Source organism: Bos indicus, chromosome 16 (genome assembly GCF_029378745.1).
Source record: "Bos indicus isolate NIAB-ARS_2022 breed Sahiwal x Tharparkar chromosome 16, NIAB-ARS_B.indTharparkar_mat_pri_1.0, whole genome shotgun sequence".
Taxonomy (NCBI): Eukaryota; Metazoa; Chordata; class Mammalia; order Artiodactyla; family Bovidae; genus Bos; species Bos indicus.
The window spans coordinates 62,049,618-62,068,197 of NC_091775.1; the positions used below are offsets into that span (position 1 = coordinate 62,049,618).

Here is an 18,580-nt window from a genome sequence, read left to right on the forward strand (position 1 = left end):
TCCCATTACATTTGACTAGAATTCATAGTTAGCTATTTCATTTGATCTTGTGCAGACCTATATGTGCCTGTTTATCTCTTTTGTTTAACACTTATTTCTATAAGTAGTCATTTTCAAGTTCTTTGAATATTAAAGTTCTTTTGATTAAAGCAAAGTGCTTGTAAATCAACCCCCTCAATTTTTTTTCCACAAGAAGGTTGGATTTGTTTTTAAATCTTTCTATTAGATTTTCATTAAGATATTATAGTTATACTGAAATATTTAGAGTTGAGATGTTATCTGGGATTTGTTTCAAAGTAATATTTGAGGAGAATTACAGATGGAGGGAGTATGAAGTTTGTGTTGCTATTTGTTAAAGCTGGATAATGGACGCATTAGTTTCATTATATGACTCTCTACTGTCATATATGTTTGAAAATTTCCCAAATAAAAAGTTAAAAATGTATTATCAGATATAAAGATAACTTGAAAAGAAGAGCTAATAAAAGAAAACTAAAATATTCCTAAATCCATGTTGTTAATCCCCAGGTTGTGGAATGCTTTGCTTGTAGTTTTTTAAATTTTTATTTTAAAACACATTTCAATTACTACTTTTGACAGAATTTGAAGACAGGTTGGAAGGAGGAACATCAGCATCACGGCCTTTGAATGCCATCACAACCCCTTTAAGCAGCATTTCCTATGAAGATGATTTTGTCTCCTCTGCAGGGAGTGGGACTTTGACAGAAAGAAAGTCAGCTCTTGAACCCAAGTAAGACTGTGTTAACAGTATGGAATAAAATCTGAAGAGTGAGACAAATGTACAAATGAGAACTGAGGTCTGGATATAAGTCAGATTTTGCTTGTTTGAAGATCATGTAGAAGCTGCATAGCCTAGTAGTTATTAAGAGCATGGGCTCTGGATCCAGACCACGTGGGTTTAAATACTGACTCTACTAGTTTGTCTTTGGGCATGTTGTTTATCTCCCTGTGCCTCAGTTTTCTTCTCTGTTTAAGTGTTATGAATGTTCAGTGAAATACAAAGTACTTGGAATGAGTCTGGCACATAATAAACAAAATATAGATTGTTAAATCAATCTGTGAATCCCCGGTCGAGGTTAGTATTGGGAAAATTATCCCATGGTGTGTTAATGTGAGATGATTAAGAAATGGTTTTCTATAACGGAGTTGAAGATGACTAGCTAAACACTTGGCTCCATGATCCTATTCAGTTCAGTCACTCAGTAATGTCTGACTCTTTGCGACCCCATGGACTGCAGCATGCCAGGCTTCCCTGTCCATCATCAACTCCCAGAGTTAACTCAAATTCATGTCCATTGAGTCAGCGATGCCATCCAACCCACCTCATCCTCTGTCATTTCCTTCTCCTCCCACCTTCAATCTTTCCTAGCATCAGGGTCTTTTCAGATGAGTCATTTCTTCACATCATGTGGCCAAAGGATTGGAGTTTCAGCTTCAACTTCAGTCCTTCCAATGAATATTCAGGACTGATTTCCTTTAGGATGGACTGGTTTCATCTCCTTGCAGTCCAAGGGACTCTCAAGAGTCTTCTCCAGCACTACATGATCCTAAGTAATCAGTAAATTTTTTTATAGTTGGAATAGCATCAAAAACTTTGCAAATCTTTGAATAGTAGCGATATTATAATGTTAATATTTATTGAGCAGTTAATGTACAAGGGACTTCCCTGGTGGCTCAGTCAGTAAAGAATCTGCCTGTAATGCGGGAGACCAGGGTTTGACCCCTGGATGGGGAAGATCCCCTGGAGAAGGAAATGACAACCCACTCCAGTATTCTTGCCTGGAGAATCCCATGGTCAGAGGAGCCTGGTGGGCTACAGTCCATTGGGTCATAAAGAGTTGGACACAACTGAACAACTGACACTTTCACTTTAACGTGTTAAGTTACTAAGAGGACTGATTGGGCTTTCCCTGTATGAACTCATTCTTCTAGTAGCCTGATATGATAAATATTTTTGTTACTATTCACACTTGAGAGAGGAAACTGAAGTCCTAAGGTTGTTACTTGTACAGTGTCATATAGTACGTGAATCATATTTCGCCAGAGAATTTCCTCCCTAAATTTTGTTACCATATAAAATAATCTGTAGTCACTCACATGCAGTATAATTTTCTTCACACATTACAAATTGTAATGCACATAAAATTATTGGATGATCTTTTAAAAATTAGTTATATCCTCATATATATGAAATCTAGAAAGATAGTAATGATGATCCTACATGCAGGGCAGCAAAGGACACACAGACATAAAGAACAGACTTTTGGACAAAGTGGGAGAAGGGGAGAGTGGGATGATTTGAGAGAATAGCATTGAAACATATACCTACCGTATGTAAAATAAATAGCCCGTGGGAGTTCAGTGTATGATGCAGAGAACCCAAAGCCGGTGCTCGTGACAGCCTAGAGGGGTGGGATGGGGAGGAAAGTAGAAGGAGGGATTCAAGAGGGAGGGAACACGTGTGTCTCTAATGCCTGTTCATGTTGATATATAGCAAAAACCATCACATTATTATAAAGTAATTATCCTGTAAAAAATTTAATCAAAAAATTAGTTATATATAGCTGGATTAATGAAAATAAGTATTATTAAGATTATAGCAGAAGTGTAGTTTTAAATTTTGAACTTCAAAGAAAAGGTTTATTTTTTAATCAAGATGTGTAAGGATTTAATTGTGGTAACATTTAGTATCACCAATCAATATGATTTATTATATTTTATTTCTGAGTTGGAGTAGAACATATTATTCCCTATAAGATTGTTAGAAGGAAAATAATAAATTATACATTTGAATAGAAATTGAGCTCACATTTTTCAGTATCCAGCATTATATTTTTTTCTTTTATGTGTCCGAATTACCCATTTTTATTGGTTTCACTTCAGTAAAAAACTGCCTAAGACTTTTCTCAGTAATAAATTGAGCCATAGGGAATAATGCAGGCTTCTGGTACTGACAAAACAAGACAAGTGGAAAGCATCTTTGATTATAGTTATATTCTCTTTGTGACTAAATAGATTTTAAAATATCTATAGTTTTAGCTGTGAGTTGAAACTTTTTGTTTCTTTAACCACTGTTACTTATTCTTTGACAGTATTGGGGGTCACAGTTTAGGCATTCAGGAGGATCATTCTAGCAGAAAGTCTGCCTATGATCTCTCCTCTGTGGATGTTACTTCCCAGCACTCATCAGGGGCCCAGTCTGCTGCATCGTCTCCTTCTTCTTCTTCTTCTAAAGGGAAGAAAGGAAAAAAAGAAAAGATAGAATGTAAGTGGAATCTGTGTGATGATCTTTTTCTCTTTACCAGTGGCTTTGTGACTGATCTAAAGTTAACAATTTGATTTCATAAGTTAGATAACTTCGTTATGATAATAGTATAATTGACTTTCATACTTACTTATCATTACAATAATACCTTTTGATATATAGCATTATAAATCTTTTGCTTACTATGAAAGGAATACATTAACAATGGTAAAATATTAAAAGTTGTAGAAAAACAATTGTACAACAATTATAAACCACTGTTGATTCTTCTCCTCAGAGATAACTACTATTGATGTTTTTGGTGCCTATTTTTCCAATATGTACATAAAACCAGGCACACTCCCACATGCATTTTAATGAAATAATATTTTGCAGCTGCTTTTTAAAAACTTTGTATCCTGTATGTTTCTGAGTGTTGTTAAATATAATGGTCAAATTTCTGTATCTACAAAGGGAAGATGATAATAAATGCTTTCTATGGTAATTTTGAAGCCTACATATATAATATGTACATCTCAGTACTTGCCACAGTAGCTGGCCCTTTGGCATTCTTGACTAATTGAGAATACCTTTCAGTCCCCTCAGTTCTACTGGCTATAATTTGCTCAGTAGGCCTAATGATGAGAAGATAACAGTCATTAGGCAAAGGCCTCTTAGATTCACAGGATGGTCTCTAGGGAATGATTTTGCTTCCACAATTATTTTTTCTAATAGTAAAAAATTGCTTGTTGAGTTAAAAAAAAAAAAAGACTGGGGAGGACAAATGTATAAATATAGAAAGCTATTTAAAAATGAAAAATCATCTGTATTCCCTCCACCTAGAGATAACCAATGTTAATGTCTTTTTAGATTTTATTTTACTGTGATAAAATATACATAATGTAAACTTATCATTTTAACCATTTTCAAGTGTTGAATTCAGTACTGTTAATAAGCATGTTCGTTGTGTTCCACAACCATCATCATTACCCAACTCCAGAACTTTTTCATCCTGCCATGCTGAAACTTGGAACCCATTAAACAGTAATTTCCCTTCCCTGAGCTGCTGCTAACCACTGTTCTACTTTCTGTTGCTAAATTTGACTACTCTAGGTACTTCATATAAGTGGCATCGTCCAATATTCTTTTTGTGTCTGGCTTATTTCATTTAGCATAGCATCTTCAGATTTTATCCACATTGTTGCATGTATCAGAATGTCCTCCCTTTTTAAGGCTGAATAATATCCCATTATATGGATATACCACATTTTGTGTATTCTTTGATCAGTTTATGGGTATCTTGGTTGTTTCATCATTTTAGCTATTGTGAGTAATATGGACATGAACATTGGTGTACAAATACTGTTTGAGTCCCTACTTCCAGTTCTTTTGTGTATATATCCAACTGTAGACTTGCTGGATAAAAAGTCATTTCTATATTTTAGCTATAACATTTTACATTCTCACCAGTAATGTACAAGGGTTCCAGTTTCTCCACACATATACTAACGCTTGTTTTGTAGTTTTTGTTTTTTTAAGAATAGATATCTCAATGCATGTGAAATGTTAACATTTTTAGTGAGAATACTTCTAGACAGTTAGTAGGCATATGTAAATAGAAAATGTTACATGTATGAGATCACATTTTATGTGATTTTTTTTTTTCCTGTCAATGGGTTACAGAAACCTTTCTCGGTTAGTAAATATGGTTAACCCTTTTTAAGGGCTTCCTTGTTTGTTGTTTAGTCACTAAGTCTGAATCTTTTTGCAACACCATGGACTGTAGCCCACCAGGCTCCTCTGTCCATGGGATTTCCCAGGCAGGAATACTGTAGTGGGTTGCCGTTTCTTTCTCTAGGGGATCTTCCAAACACAGAGAGCGAACCCGCATCTCCTGCATTGCAGACCGATTCTTTACCACTGTGCCACCCGGGAAGCCCAGTGGCTACCTAGTGTTCTGTTGTTTGAATGTATTGTAATTTGTTATCCAGTTCCCCATTGCTGGACATTTAGATTCTTTCTTTTCTGTAATAAACACTGCTGCATTTTCTATAATAAACACTGTAAGGCATTGAATAGCCTTACAAATGCATCTTTACACATTGATCTGGTTCTTTTAAGAGAAAATCCTAGAAGGAAGATAATGGACAATGAGTATAACTTGCTTAAAATTTGGATACATTTTGCTGAATAGCTCTTCAGAAAGCTAGTGCCACTTTATACTTCCAATGTGAGACTGCTAGGAGAGATTTTTTTCTTTTAATTTTAATTTTTTTATTGAACAATAATTGCTTTACAGAATTTTGATGTTTTCTGTCAGATCTCAACATGAATCAGCCATAGGTATGCATATATCCCCTCCCTTTTGAATCTCCTTCTCATCTCCCTCCCCATCCCACACCTCTAGGTTGATATAGAGTCCTTGTTTGAGTTTCCTGAGCCATACAGCAAATTCCTGTTGTCTGTCTGACAGTTTTACATATGATAATGTAAATTTCCATGTTACTCTTTCCTCCCCTCTCCTCCCCTCACCCCATGTCCATAAGTCTATTTTCTATATCTGTTTCTCCATTGCTGCCCTGTATATAAATTCTTACAGTAACATTTTTTTAGATTCTGTATATGTGTATTAGAATAGATATTTATCTTTCTCTTTCTGACTCACTTCACTCTGTATAATAGGTTCTAGGTTCATCCACCTCATCAGAACTGACTCAAATGTGTTCCTTTTTTATGGCTGAGTAATATTCCATTGTGTGTATGTACCACAACTTCTTTATCCATTCATCTGTCGATGGACATCTAGGTTGCTTCCATGTTCTAGTTATTGTAAATAGTGCTGCAAGAAACTGGGATACATGTGTCTTTTTCAGTTTTTATTTCCTCAGGGTATATGCCTATGAGTGGGATTGCTGGGTCATATGGTGGTTTATTCCTGGTTTTTTAAGTAATCTCCATATTGTCTTCCATATTGACTGTATCAATTTATATTCCCACCAACAGTGCAAGAGTGTTCCTTTTCTCCACACCCTCTCCAGCATTTATTGTTTGTAGACTTTTTGATGAGGGCCATTCTGACCAGTGTGAGGTGATATCTCATTGTGGTTTTGATTTGCATTTCTTTAATAATGAGCGATGTTGAGCATCTTTTCATGTGTTTGTTAGCCATCTTTATGTCTTCTTTGAAGAAATGTCTGTTTAGGTCTATTCCCTACTTTTTGATTGGGTTGTTTGTTTTTCTTGCATTGAGTTGTATGAGCTGCTTGTATATTTGGGAAATTAATCCTTTATCAGTTGTTTCATTTGCTATTATTTTCTTCCATTCTGAGGGTTGTCTTATCACCTTGCTTATAGCTTCCTTTGCTGTGCAATAGCTTTTAAGTTTAATCAGGTCCCACTTGTTTACTTTGGTTTTTATTTCCATTACTCTAGGAGGTGGGTCATACAGGATCTTTTTGATTTATGTCACTGAGTGATCTGCCTGTGTTTTCCTCTAAGAATTTTATAGTTTCTGGTCTTACATTTAGGTCTTTAATCCATTTTGAGTTTGTTTCTGTGTATGGTGTTAGGAAGTGTTCTAATTTTATTCTTTTACATGTAGCTGTCCCGTTTTCCCAGCACCATTTATTGAAGAGGCTGTCTTTCCCCATTGTATATTCTTACCTCCTTTGTCAAAGATAAGGTACCCATAGGTGCATGGGTTTATTTCTGGACTTTCTGTCTTGTTCCATTGGTCTATATTTCTGTTTTTGTGCCAGTACCATACTGTCTTGATGACTGTAACTTTGTAATATAATCTGAAGTCAGGAAGGTTGATTCCTCCATCTCTATTCTTCTTACTCAAGACTGCTTTGGCTATTTGGGGTTATTTGTGTTTGTATATGAGCTGTGAAATTTTTTGATCTAGTTCTGTGAAAAATGCCATTGGTAATTTGATAGGGATTGCATTGAATCTATAGGTTGTGTTTGGTAGCATAGTCATTTTCACTTTCCTACCCAGGAACATGGAATGTCTCTCCCATCTGGTTATGTCATCTTTGATTTCTTTCATCAGTTTCATACAGTTTTCTGTGTATAGTTCTTTTGTCTCCTTGAAAGTGAAAGTGAAGTCGCTCAGTCATGTCCAACTCTTTGCGACCCCATGGACTGTAGCCTACCAGGCTCCTCCCTCCATGGGATTCTCCAGGCACGAGTGGCCTTAGGTAAGTTTATTCCTAGATATTCTTTTTGTTGCAATGATGAATGGGATTGATTCCTTAATTGCTCTTTCTGTTTTTTAATTGTTAGTATATAGAAATGCAAGTGATTTCTGTATATTGATTTTGTATTCTGCAACTTTTTTTTTTTTTTCTGCAGCTTTTCTTAACCTCACTGATTAGCTCTAGTAATTTTCTGATACTATCTTTAGAGTTTTCTATGTAGGGTTTACTTCTTCTTTTCCAATCTGGATTCCTTTTATTTCTTTTTATTCTTTGATTGCTGTAGCTAGGATTTTGAGAACTATGTTGAATAATAATGGTGAAAGTGGACACCCTTGTCTTGTTCCTGACCTTAGGGGGAAAGCTTTCAGTTTTTCACTATTGAGAATAATGTTTGCTATAGGCTTATCATATATGATCTTTACTATGTTGAGGTATGTTCCTTCTATGCCCATTTTTTGAAGATTTTAGTTATAAATGGGTGCTGAATTTTGTCAAAGGCTTTTTCTGTGGCTATTGAGATTATCATATGGTTTTTGTCTTTCAGTTTAATATGGTGTATCACATTGATTGATATGCGTATATTGAAGAATCCTTGCATCACCGGAATAGACCCAACTTGATCATGGTGTATGAGCTTTTTGATGTGTTACTGAATTCTGTTTGCTGAAATTTTGTTGAGGATTTTGGCACCTGTGTTCATCAGTGATACTTTGCTGTAGTTTTCTTTTTTTGTGTTGTCTCTGGCAAGGAGAGGTATAACTCTCTTGCGCATTGGAAGTGTTCTTTAAAACAGATTAGAACATTAGACATTTTATCAACACTTCTCAAAGCCTGTCTTTTCTTGTGAAATACTGATTCACTGCAGTAGGCCGCTTCATAGGTGTTCTGAGAACAAAAGAACTCCCATGATTCCACAAACCTGGGAAATGCTTTTAGAGTGAAACAGGCTTCTTTCTAACAGGACTTATCAATACTTTTAATATGCTGATATGGATTATTTAGGATGAGGATGAGACTATAGTGTGATATTTTTCAAATTTATTTGACCACAGAATCAGTTCTTCAGTTAGCATGTTACATACAAATTCAGCAGAATACATTTCAGGAAATGATTTTGCTCAGTTTTTTTTATTTTGCAGTTGTTATGCTTTATTATGTTAGTTTCTCACCTAAGGTTACTAACTGCTGCTGCTAAGTCGCTTCAGTCATGTCCAACTGTGTGACCCCATAGACAGCAGCCCACCAGGCTCCCCTATCCCTGAGATTCTCCAGGCAAGAACACTGGAGTGGGTTGCCATTTCCTTCTCCAATGCATGAAAGTGAAAAGTGAAAGTGAAGTCGCTTAGTCGTGTCCGACTCTTCGCAACCCTATGGACTGCAGCCTACCAGGCTCCTCTGTCCACAGGATTTTCCAGGCAAGAGTACTGGAGTGGGGTGCCATGGCCTTCTCTGAAGGTTACTAACTAGTTATTGGCAAAACCTAGATTCTGACTTCTAACTTATAAATCAAGTTTATGTTTTACTATAATATATTGTACAACTTAAGATATCATGATATATTAAATTATGAGCGTAAACAATATGATTCAGTGTAAGTTTTAAAAATTATAAGCTAATCCTTGATTAGGTGAAATACAGGTAATTTTTTATGGTTTTCAGTTTCCCTGATTCCTTCTCACAGTGCCTTAAGAAAACCCATATATTTTACTTACCACAGCATCAACTTAAACTTAGTATCTTATCCCAAAGTTCTAAGATGTGTACATTTTGTTGCATATACTTCGATCTGGTGGTGAAAAAGAGTGCATGCTCACTCACTTCCTCAATGTTGATGAAAAGAGTAGATGAAAGTGGTAATCATAAGAAAAAAATTATGTTAATTTAACTTTAAAACATATAAATATACTTTCATTTGGAAATCTTTTAAACTAGGGGCAGATGATTTCTTTGCATATAGGTCCCTTGAATGGAGTTTAGATCTTTCTTGCATAGACCATTGTATTGTCTACGATTTCTAGTTTTTTGAAATGAACAGTTTTTAAATTGTGTATTTTAAAAAATAATATATTAAGTGAGTGAATTGTTTTTATTCTATAAGAGTGCATCTTTATTATGGTAAAGTTAGAGATAACCAGTATTAACAGCTTGTTTCTAGCCTAGGGGTCATAAATAGATATTAGATTGTAGAATCCTTTCTAATTGATGGACAGTCCTATTTGTATTTTTCTCCTCATTATGATATACTGACTAGCATATTTAATTCATTGTATACATCCTCACGTAGCTTCCTAGGATAAATTGCTATGAAGAATTCCGCTGTCAAGGGTTTGGCTGGAAAATTATTTTTATGTATTTTTTGAGTTGTCCTTAAGAAAGGATATATGATTCCTTAAAAAACTAGGAATAAAGCTACCATATGACCTAGCAATTCCACTACTGGTCATATACTGTGTGAAAACCATAAATGAAAAAGACACATGTATCCCAGTTCATTGCAGCACTATTTACAATAGCTAGAATATGGAAGTAATATGGATGTCCATTGACAGATGAATGGATAAAGATGTGGCATACACACACACACACACACATATACATATACACACACACAATGGAGTATACTCAGCCGTAAAAAAAAGAATGAATTTGAGCCAGTTCTAGTTAGGTGGTAGATTTACAGAGTGAAGTAAATCAGAAAGAGAAATATCATATTATTGCACATAAATGGTATCTAGAAAAGTGATATTGATGAACCTATTTTTAGGGAAGGAATGGAGATGCAGATACTGAGAACAGACTTGTGGACACAGTGGAGGAAGGACAGTGGAACAAATAGAGAAAGTAGCATCAGCATATATACACTACCATGTGTAAAATAGATAGCTGGTGAGAAGTTCCTATATAACACAGGGATCCCAGCCAGGTGATCTGTGATGATCTAAAGGAGTAGGATGCGGGGAGGGGAGGGAAGCTCAAGAGGGAGTTGATGTATGTATAACTATGGCTGATTTACATTGTTGTATGGCAGAAATTGTCATCATGTTGTAAAGCAGTTTTCTTCCAATTAATAAATTAAAAAACAAAGAATATATGAGTTTGCACTCCCATGAAAATGGTGTGTGAGTATTATTTCATGTGTGTGCTGAATGACAGTCAAGGTTACATTACTTCAAAAATATTTGCTAATCTGATATTGAAAAATGGCATCTCATTGATTTGCATTTCTTTGGTACTTGGGTTTAATATTTTTCACATGGTAAGACTGTTCAAGTTTTTCCTTTTCAAACCAAATTTTGATGAAAAATTGTTACTTTATTACCATCACTACAGAATAATGTAGCTTAATTTTAAAATTTATTTTCTGTGTGACAAACATAGCTAACATAAAATTTGCCATTTTAACCATTTTTAAGTGAACCATTCAGTGGCATTTAATTTATTCACACTGTTTACAACTAAGTTTCACTACTATCCACCTCCAGAACTACTTCATCCTCCTGTACTGAAACTCTCTATACCTATTAAACAGTGATTCCCTGTTCCCCCCTTTCCAGCCCCTGGCAGCCCCCATTCTACTTTCTGTCTATGTGGTTAAGTGTGTAGTTCAGTATCATTAGGTACATTCACAGTGTGCAACTGTCACCATTTCATTCATCACAGCTGTTTCATTATTCCAAACTAGAACTCTATGCCCACTAAATAATAGCTTTCATTCTCCCCTCTGCCATTGTGTTTCTATGAATTTGTCTATTCTAGGTACCTCATATAGATATGTAATGATACTATTGTTCTTTTGTGACCAAATGGCTTGTTTTACTTAGCGTAATGTTGTCAGAGTTCATGCATGTTGTAACATGTGTCAAAATGTCCTCCTTTTTTAAGACTGAATAATATTTCATTATATGTATATACCAGTTCTGCTTATGCAGTCATTGTTGAAGGACATTTGAGTTGCTTCTGCCTTTTGGCTATTGTGAATAATGCTGCTATGAACATGGGAGTGCAGCATAATTTGTTTTTTACTTTTCCATTGTCTTTTGATCTTTAACCATTTAAAAACCAGATTAAAAAAAATTTAGCTGCCATTAAAATGTGTACACAGTTCTTTTGTGCCTTTTTTTTTTTTTAAACATAGCGTGCATTTTTCTTTGCTGCTATTGAAGCATATCATCAAGATGAACAATGCCCTAAAGTCTGGGTTTATGTCCTATTTCTGCTGTCAATCATGATTCCTTAAGTTATTTAGCCTCATAGATCTCTAGTTACTGCATCAGCAAATTAAACATACAATACCTACTTCATAAGGTGTTTAAGAGCAATAAGGTAATGTATGTGTTCAAATTACAAAAAGCTGTTTCTTTATTCAAGTTACTATTATCTATGTAATTTAGACAATTCTATTGCTGGTAATGGAGGTTGAAATTTTTTTAATTATAAAGTTATACTTTGAATGTCATGTACAACTTTTGTTTCAACAGTCTCCTTAAGATACCCATATAAGTAAAATTATTTTGAATCAGAGAATAATTGTTCAGAGAATATGAACAGTTTTGTAAATCTGGGTGCGTAGTTCTTACCATAGAGTTTTTCAAAAGGATTATGTAGTTTAGTTGACAGTTGATAACCTTTTTCTCTCACCTCTGAGTTTTACCCTTAAAAATGTGGTGGTGGTTACTTTCTTATAGGGACAGAGTAGTACTTCATTCTTATTTAATATGCTTGTCTTTTTTCTGAACCATTTGATTTAAAAAGTTTATTTTTTAATAGCAAGTAGATATTAATGGAAGAAATGTCACTTCCCTTATATGGAAGTAAAGAAAGAACTGCATTAAAGTCCATTTTAAGATATTCTGGTTTGTGTTTTTCATTATTTTATTGAAATCTAGGTGTTATCTCTTAGTAGCTTCTAATACTGGGAATCAGTTTTATAAGAAATTTACTTTACAGGGCTAGATTCACTCACTGGAAATATTCAGAACTCACTTGTTGATGAAGAAAAAGTACACTCTGGTTCAGAACGTGGCTCTCATCAAGGAAAGAAATCTGGGACCAGTAGCAAACTTTCTGTGAAAGATTATGAGCAGACTCTTGATACCGATAGCACTTTGGAAGAAATTTCTGGGCATTCTTTGAGGTAAAGTTATGCATATTTTATACTGGAATTTGTATTTCATTAAAGTTATAATATCATTGATGCTCAGAGAATTCACTTAGTAAATTTATGTATTTTTTATAGTTTTGTTCATAGCTCTAGTCTTTATATTATAGAATATACTCATCTCTCACCTAAACTATTATAGCTACTGCTACAGGAATTCTTTGCCTCTAGCACAATCCACCCTTCTATTCCAAACACAATTTTCACAGTTGTTTTCTTCACTCAGTCATTTGACCAAGCAACTACTCTCCTTAGAATACTCTGGAGCTCACAATTACCCGACAGATCAACACTTAGAGCTTAACTTTATTTGAAGTGTTATCACTAGGCTACCAAAGACTGTCTTACTTCCTTTGTTTATGCAATTTTTCTTCTCAACTGTATTCTTCCACTCTTTAAACATAACCACTTAGTACCCTTTTGGTATCATTGTTTATTTGTACCTCTGAACTTTTCGCTTATGCTCAACTTATTAGACAATTAGATTTTGAAATCTCTTAAATTGATTGTGTAACTTGCACACTGTAATATATTATGCACTTAGCCTATTGCTTACAAATAACTATTGCTTCATGTACAATTCCTGCTCTGTCTCCATGACTTTTATCTGCTATGCTGGTTCTGTTCTTCTGGAAATTTAAGCTCTGAGAAGGCATGGACTTATTTTTTTACTTTAAAACTATTTGCTTTTTCCAATACAGTGTTACATACAGACAATCATTTTTAGTGCTTTCATGTTGCAGATAGTGCCATATTATTAATACCATCATTCCTGTGTCTAAAGTTGAATTTTAATTTCTTTGTCAATGATTTTGGAATTCAGAAAACTTTACCTTTCCTTAAGAGATACCTGATGATTTAACTGGCAAAATTTACAAAGTTAAACATTTCTAAAACTCCAGAGCCAAATAAGTTGATAAATGCCCCATGCTATAGTCTAGACCCCCTACTTCCTCACCTATGGAATTTGACAGTGGATAAAACAATTTAAGGATTTGATACAAAGGAGTCCAGTTTTTTAAAAAAATTATTTAACTTATATTGTCTTATTTGGCTATAGACACTTTCTATGTCCACATTCTTTTCCTTTGTTTCTTTTTTATATTTTAGAAAACTTATTAATATCATTGGAAACAGCTAGTCTAGGTAAGTCTCTGCAGAGCAAATATGAATTCATCTTGTAAATCCATATGGTGAGATTTATCTTATGAGTCAGTTCAGTTCAGTTTAGTTGCTCAGTCATATCGGACTCTTTGTGACCCCATGGACTGCAGCACGCCAGGCCTCCCTGTCCATCACCAGCTCCCGGAGATTACTCAAACTCACGTCCATTGAGTCGGTGATGTCATCCAACCATCTCATCCTCTGTCATCCCGTTCTCCTCCTGCCTTCAATCTTTCCCAGCATCAGGGTCTTTTCAAATGAGTCACCTCTTCGCATCAGGTGGCCAAAGTATTGGAGTTTCAGCAATTGGAATATTGAGCTTCAGCATCAGTCCTTCCAGTGAACATTCAGGACTGATTTCCTTTAGGATGGACTTGTTGGATCTCCTTGCAGTCCAAGGGACTCTCAAGAGTCTTCTCCAACACCACAGTTCAGAAGCATCAATTCTTCTGCGCTCAGCTTTCTTTATAGTCCCAACTCTCACATCCATACATGACTACTGGAAAAACCATAGCCTTGAGTACATGGACCTTTGTTGGCAAAGTAATGTCTCTGCTTTTTAATATGCTGTCTAGGTTGGTCATAACTTTTCTTCCAGGGAGTAACTGTCTTTTAATTTCATGGCTGTATCACCATCTGCAGTGATTTTGGAGCCCCCCAAAATAAAGTCTGCCACTGTTTCCCCATCTATTTGCCATGAAGTGATGGGACTGGATGCCATGATCTTTGTTTTCTGAATGTTGAGCTTTAAGCCAACTTTTTCCCTCTCCTCTTATGAATACTTTGTTTTAATATTGTGTTGGAATTCTTTCAGGGAAATCTATTAGGAAACAGAAGCGATGATAATTCTTTCTATGTTCTATAAATTGTCAGACTGTTAAAAACAGTATTTCTCTAAACTTCAGAAAATTAAAGGTTACTGGAAGCTAGTAAGTGCCTCTGAAGACTACTTTTATTCAAATTTAAAGGCTGGTATAAGAGAAATTTTTACCTTTTAAAACCATGTCATAGTTTTATTAAAGCTAAAAGTAAGCTTGCTTTAGTATGTTGAAATATGCTAACTGCTAACATGCTTTATAGGATATTTGAGTCAGTATATAAATCTTTAGTGCAAAGCAACATGCTTTTTGTTATCAGAAACATTACCTTTAATGAGCTTAATTTATCAAAGAAGGACTTGACCTGTGCCTTGTGTTGAATTAAATGCTTTGAGTTGTTTTAATAAAACTGCTATGAGAGGTTACTTCTTAGAAAGTTCAGGAAAGAACTATAGCATTAAAAAGTGGAAATAAACAAATGGACATATATATTTAGAGATGGTTAGTATGAAACTTTGCTGTGACTTTTTGGTTAATAAAAGTAATAACAAAAGTAGTTTTGTCATTTAAAATTTTTTAACATAAAATGATATTCTCTTTCAGAGACATTTTAAGGTATTTTTATGAAATAGGCTTTACCTTGCTTTTTTTATATGTTTGTAATTTTATTGCTATATAAGATTTTAGTATTCTAGAGGATTTTGCCTGCTACTAAAATAAGTGATTCATAGTAAATTACATTGTAGAGGAAGGAGTTTAGTCCCAATTTAATCAAAAGACTCCTTTTCCATATTATTTTGAGCAGGGCTTGTCCCTAGCTTCTTCCCTTCTGTAAATCTAGCAATAAAAGGAGTACTCATAGTCATTTATTCAGTGTAGCAACTCTGTTAAAATGAATAAATCAAAGCTTTTTAAAGCTAATGTTAATAAGTTTTGCATGTTGTTCTTATTGTTTAGATGGTTTTTGAAGTAGATTTCCTGTCTCTAATGTCTTTATGAAACAAACTTGTAGTGTCTCATCAGATAAGGGAAGATCTCAGAAAACTCCAACTTCTCCCATATCTCCAAGTTCTCAGAAACTGTTGCAGTTTGACCTTCCAGGAACTTCATTAGAAAGATCTAAATCCTCAATAGTAGTGACTCCAACAGGGTTTAAGCCTAATGCAACTTTTGCTGACGTGAACCTGGCTGCCAGCAGAACGACAACAGAGATGGCGTCAACACCAGGCAAGTAGATCCATGCAGCTGTAATTTTAAAAATAGGATATGAATTTATTTCTAAAAATTTATTTCAGTTAAACCATAGAGGAATGTTACTTCAAGTGAATGCAATTACTATTTGAAGTATTAAACAAAAATTGTGCCAGAAAATAAATATTGAAAAGCATGAGAGATTCAGTAGTGGTGACTTTTCCCATCTAGCCAGCATCAGTCAAAAGACACTTGAAAAATGTGTCTTGTGTATGTATTATGTACACTGGCATGGTTTATACGTACGTTCACATGCATACACACTCAAAAAAAGTAGCTAGTAGAATACTATGTACTAAAACGTCACTGTCTTTCCTACAAAGGATAGCAGACTTGTTTTTGGACCTTAAGAAATGAATTTTAGAAATCAGATGTAATTTCACATGAACTTTTATATATGACAATTATATGTCTTCCAGGTTCTAAGCGCTTTTCTCCTGCTGGCCTCCAGCATCGGATGGCAGCAGAACTCAGTTACTTGAGTGCCATTGAGGAGTCCGTGCGTCAACTATCAGATGTAGAAAGAGTTAGAGGAGTTTCACTTGCTCAACAGGAGAGCGTGTCTCTGGCTCAGATCATAAAGGTATTTGTGGAATTTTCTTTAGCTTTCTGTGTTTTTTTTCCTCTTTTCTTTGCTATTTAAAATGATCTTAATGATGAGTTAAAAAGAAAACACGAAACTTTAAAGTGCTAAGTAGAAAAAATAGTCTTGTCACACAGTACCTATAAATAATCTTGAGAAAAACTGTCATATGCTAAAAAGATAATTAAACATGCAGTATTTGGCAACAGAACAGTAATACAGTCATTCTCTTTCAAATACTTCATTTTCCACATTCTTTACCTTTTTTTGTTACAGTGTGAAAATTGGCTTATCAAAATTTTTCAATATTTTCTCTTTTTGTGTGACAAGTCAGAAATGACTTAGTTTTGTTTTGTTTTTTTTAATACTTTATTTGTACTGAAAAGTTTCTGAGCTCTAAGTGTTTGGTAGTACCAGGATAATAGGACTTTTCCTTAAGGAAGCTAACAAAAATCTTAGTGTTCCTTGGTGGAGATGCTATTGGTATCTTAAAAAAAAACTGAGGTGACATTTGCATATAATAAAATACACAGATTTTAAGTGTATAATTTGATGAATTTTGAGCATGTAACAACTACCTTAATCAAAATGTATTACACTTTTATCACTCCAGAAGGTTCACCCAGGCCCCTTTTCAGTTAATCTCACCACCCAGAGGCAATTAGTATTCTGATTCATATCACCATAGTTTATTTCTGCCGGTTCTGCTGCTGCTGCTAAGTCGCTTCAGTCGTGTCTGACTCTGCGTGACCCCATAGATGGCAGCCCATCAGGTTCCCCCGTCCCTGGGATTCTCCAGGCAAGAACACTGGAGTGGGTTGCCATTTCCTTCTCCAATGCATGAAAGTGAAAAATGAAAGTAAAGTTGCTCAGTCGTGTCCGACTCTTTAGCGACCCCACGGACAGCAGCCCACCGGGCTCCTCCGTCCATGGGATTTTCTAGGCAAGAGTATTGGAGTGGGGTGCCATTGCCTTCTCCTTCTGCCAGTTCTAGAACTTCATAAAATGGAAGTATACTTTGTAATGTGTTGTGTTTAGTTTATGCAGCATAACATTTTTAAGATTGATCCATTTTGTTGCATGTATGGTGCTTTTGGTTTTTTAGCTGAGTAACATTCCACTGATGATTATATCACGTATATTTATCCATTTAAATTCATTTGGATGAATTTAAATGGATAAATATTTAAATGGATGAATGGATAAAATTCATTTATCCATTCTCTTTGTTGGTGTACATTTGTATTATTTCCAGCTTTTGGCTATCATAAATATTCCTGCTGTGAAATTTTTTTTTCCAATTCTCTGTGTACGATACAAAATTTTACTTTTCTTGCTTAAATACTTAGGAGTGTAATTGCTTGGGTTAAGTATATATTTATGAGAAAATGCCATTCTTTTTTCCAAAATAATTGTAACATCTTATACTCTGATGGCAGTTATATGAGAGTTCTAGTTGTGTTGTTTCTTTGCTGTTATTGTGTATTCTAGTCATTCTAGTGAGGGTGAGGTAATATCTCATTATGGTTTTTAATTTGCATTTCTTTTATGACTGATGAAATTGATCTTTTGGTATATTTATGATTCTTCTTGTATCTTCTTTTGTGAATATGTGAGCAAATCATTTGCCTCTTTGATAATTGGGATATTTGTCTTTTAATTATTGAGTTGTAGGAGTTCTTTATATGTTCTAGAACAAATCCTTTTCAGATATATCTCTAATATTGCTATCCATCCTAGACTTGGGGCTTCCCTGATAGTTCAGTTGGTACAGAATCCGCCTGCAGTGCAGGAGATCCCAATTCGATTCCTGGGTCACAAAGATCTACTGGAGGAGGGATAGACTACCCACTCCAGTATTCTTGGGCTTCCCTTGTGGCTCAGCTGGCTCAGCTGTGCCTGCAATGTGGGAGATCTGGGTTTGGTCCCTGGGTTGGGAAGATCCCCTGGAGAACGGAAAGGCTACCCACTCCAGTATTCTGGCCTGGAGAATTCCATAGGCTCTGTAGTCCATGGGGTCACAAAGAGCTGGACATGACTGAGTGACTTTCACTTTCACTCACACCCTAGCCTTGCCTTTTCATTTTTTTAAACTCTGTTTTTTGAAGAGCAGAAGATTTTAATTTTGATGAAGTCTAG

At 35.0% G+C, this 18,580-nt stretch overlaps 1 protein-coding gene across 4 annotated transcripts in view; it reads left to right on the forward strand.

Moving 5' to 3' along the window:
- CEP350 (centrosomal protein 350) overlaps positions 1 to 18,580 on the forward strand; it is a 162,501-nt gene that overhangs the window by 60,182 nt on the left and 83,739 nt on the right. For all 4 annotated transcript variants that reach the window (XM_019976221.2, XM_019976224.2, XM_019976223.2 and 1 more), the window contains 5 exons: positions 601 to 751; positions 3,114 to 3,286; positions 12,415 to 12,601; positions 15,620 to 15,834; positions 16,278 to 16,441. In XM_019976221.2, coding sequence (XP_019831780.2) covers positions 601 to 751; positions 3,114 to 3,286; positions 12,415 to 12,601; positions 15,620 to 15,834; positions 16,278 to 16,441 — 890 coding nt within the window. The remainder of the gene's footprint in view (positions 1 to 600; positions 752 to 3,113; positions 3,287 to 12,414; positions 12,602 to 15,619; positions 15,835 to 16,277; positions 16,442 to 18,580) is intronic.